The 2,220-nt window shown below is 36.0% G+C and overlaps 1 protein-coding gene and 1 long non-coding RNA gene across 2 annotated transcripts in view; one reads left to right on the top strand and one right to left on the bottom strand.

Annotated features, from left to right (window-relative positions):
* The window catches only part of LOC109585755 (uncharacterized), a 703-nt gene extending 184 nt beyond the window's left edge, over window positions 1-519 (top strand). Inside the window, exons 2-3 of the long non-coding RNA XR_002186638.1 lie at window positions 209-342; window positions 462-519. This is a non-coding gene — a long non-coding RNA (uncharacterized LOC109585755). The remainder of the gene's footprint in view (window positions 1-208; window positions 343-461) is intronic.
* Window positions 520-658: 139 nt separating this feature from the next.
* LOC109585754 (uncharacterized) lies at window positions 659-2,214 on the bottom strand. Its single transcript, XM_020001880.1, has 6 exons — window positions 1,902-2,214; window positions 1,399-1,846; window positions 1,278-1,346; window positions 1,170-1,226; window positions 1,062-1,121; window positions 659-1,014 (listed from the first exon to the last, which is right to left on the bottom strand). The coding sequence occupies exons 1-6, from the start codon at window positions 2,169-2,171 to the stop codon at window positions 755-757; spliced, it is 1,164 nt and encodes a 387-aa protein (XP_019857439.1). The 5' UTR covers window positions 2,172-2,214; the 3' UTR covers window positions 659-754.
* Between the last annotated feature and the right edge of the window lie 6 nt (window positions 2,215-2,220).

The following is a 2,220-nucleotide window of genomic DNA, read 5'->3' as shown; positions in this document are numbered from 1 at the left end:
TATGTTAAGTGTGTGTGTGGAAATTGTGTGCATTTATTGGACATAATGTAATGAGATGATGCAATGGGGCACTCTGACCTTTCATTCATAATGATTGTTTGATGCTGTTAATCAATTAATGTAATGATTGGTTACGTTTACTGCTGAGAAACTTACCACTGTATCTTGTATCTCTCTCTCTCTCTCTTCTCCCTTTTATTCAATGAAGTCTGGTTTATATGATGTCCTCCCTACTACTATTGGAAGGTTTGGCTCCTGAGGATTTGAGGCTTTTGCTCTGTGGGTGTCAGCAGGTTGAGCTTGATGTACTCAAAAAGATAACAACTTTCACCGACAAGACTCGTAAGTGAAAATAATACAAACAATCTAATTAGTTTTTTTACTAAGTATTGTTTGGTATTTAATGAATGAAATCCTATTTTTGTCTCTCCTCTCTCTCCCTCTCCATTCCCTCTAATTAGGTGGGAACTAGGCACTGATGACAACTTATTGACAGGCAACTATAATTTTTATTATTACTTTTTGAATGGTATTAAAACAAAAATAGTTGTTTAAACTTCCTTATATACCTCATAAATTTTGTGTTCTATTGTGCCACGCTATCTATTATGCAGATTGTTGTGAGGGTGCACACTTCAGTGTTCATTTGGACAGATGATTAGCAGTACACACATTAGTTCATAGCAATCAATAATTATTTCAGAAACACAAAACAAAATAACAGTTGTAATTTGCAAATAAGAAATCAAAAAAATTATTTCAATTTATTTATATCGGCAACAACATCATTTCTTCCTACAACTCCCAGTCCTTCTATTAATTTTTGTAGTGTAGCAGTACCAGTCTCTATCCAATGATATATCATTTCCTTACGACAGACTTGTACTTGATCACGACAATTATATTTTATTTGTTGCAACATGCATGGCTCTATATCCAACTGTGTCCCCAGAATCTCCCATTCAAACACTATTGTCCTAATAGCTTTTATTAGTAGAGGAGCATGACTCATATCTATAGGAAATTATAATAAAGACAATTATACTTGAATATTCACTCACTTAGTACTGCAGTTTCTACTGGTAATGTATCAGCAACTGATGTATCAGCAACAACTGTATCTATTAATAAAAAATGATGATACAATAATACACTATTATTGCACTTACTTTGTACAGGAGCTAAAGGTATCATAGTGGAAACTGTTGCTGATGTAGTAGATGAAACTATTAAAAATTAATTATAACAGAATGCAGCCAATGATTACTATTAATTACTTGCTGCAGTTTCTTCAAGTGGCATGTTTGTACATGCATTAGTGAGAGGAGCCGATGAGGTACATGAATCTAATAAAAAAAGATTATACCAGTATACTGATCCTTGCAGTATATCACTTACCTAGTAACCAACGACTTTGCTTCTCATTGTTCAGTAGTTCAACTGGTAAAGTTTCAACACTGCAGCCTATTACTGGAGGAGTCTCCTTGTAAGAGATGGTAATGGGATGAGGGTCACTATCATTAGCAAGTATTGTATGTTTACGAGTACAACGAGGAAGAGCAGATATCTTCAGTGCCTTCATGTCATAAGACAGGAGCTCAGCACTGGCTGATAGACACTCTAGAATCACCTGACGAAGAGTATAACAGTCTCTAGTAAGACCGGTGAAAATAATCTCAATTGATTTGAGATTATCACACAGGAATATTGATCCAAACAGATCCTCCGAGTAGAGACTAACAGCATATCGGAGCTGCTGGGGAAAATTTTTTGAACGACTATCAATAAAGAAATAAGGCTTTTCCTTCCGACTCAATAAAGAGACAATCAATGTAGGAAACAGACCCTGTAGAGAAAGAGAGAGACAGTAATACAATACAAATACATTGTCAGTGCATTACCTGTAGTACTAGTTTACTGTTGAATGTAATGACCAGTGGGTCACATTTTGCAGTGAAGGCCTTCTTCTGTTCTTCACTCATTCTTTCAGGAGGTAACACTATAGGCATAAAGAACCGTTGAACGGTAGAATCAGAGCCTTTGATTGGTGAAACAACAAAGAGATACTGCAACAAGAGGAGGAAATCACGTGGAGTGAAGAGTGACTTTACAAAAGGAAGACCAAGGTCATCAAATATAGATTCCTCAAAGACTCCGTCTCTTTGTAGCATTAGTTGAGTATCGGGTGAGAGGGACACTCCCTTTGGTAGAATGAGCCTC

Source organism: Amphimedon queenslandica, unplaced genomic scaffold (genome assembly GCF_000090795.2).
Source record: "Amphimedon queenslandica unplaced genomic scaffold, v1.1 AMPQUscaffold_13014, whole genome shotgun sequence".
Taxonomy (NCBI): Eukaryota; Metazoa; Porifera; class Demospongiae; order Haplosclerida; family Niphatidae; genus Amphimedon; species Amphimedon queenslandica.
Note: the sequence above shows the minus strand (reverse complement) of the source record. Positions and strands in the feature narration are given on the sequence as shown.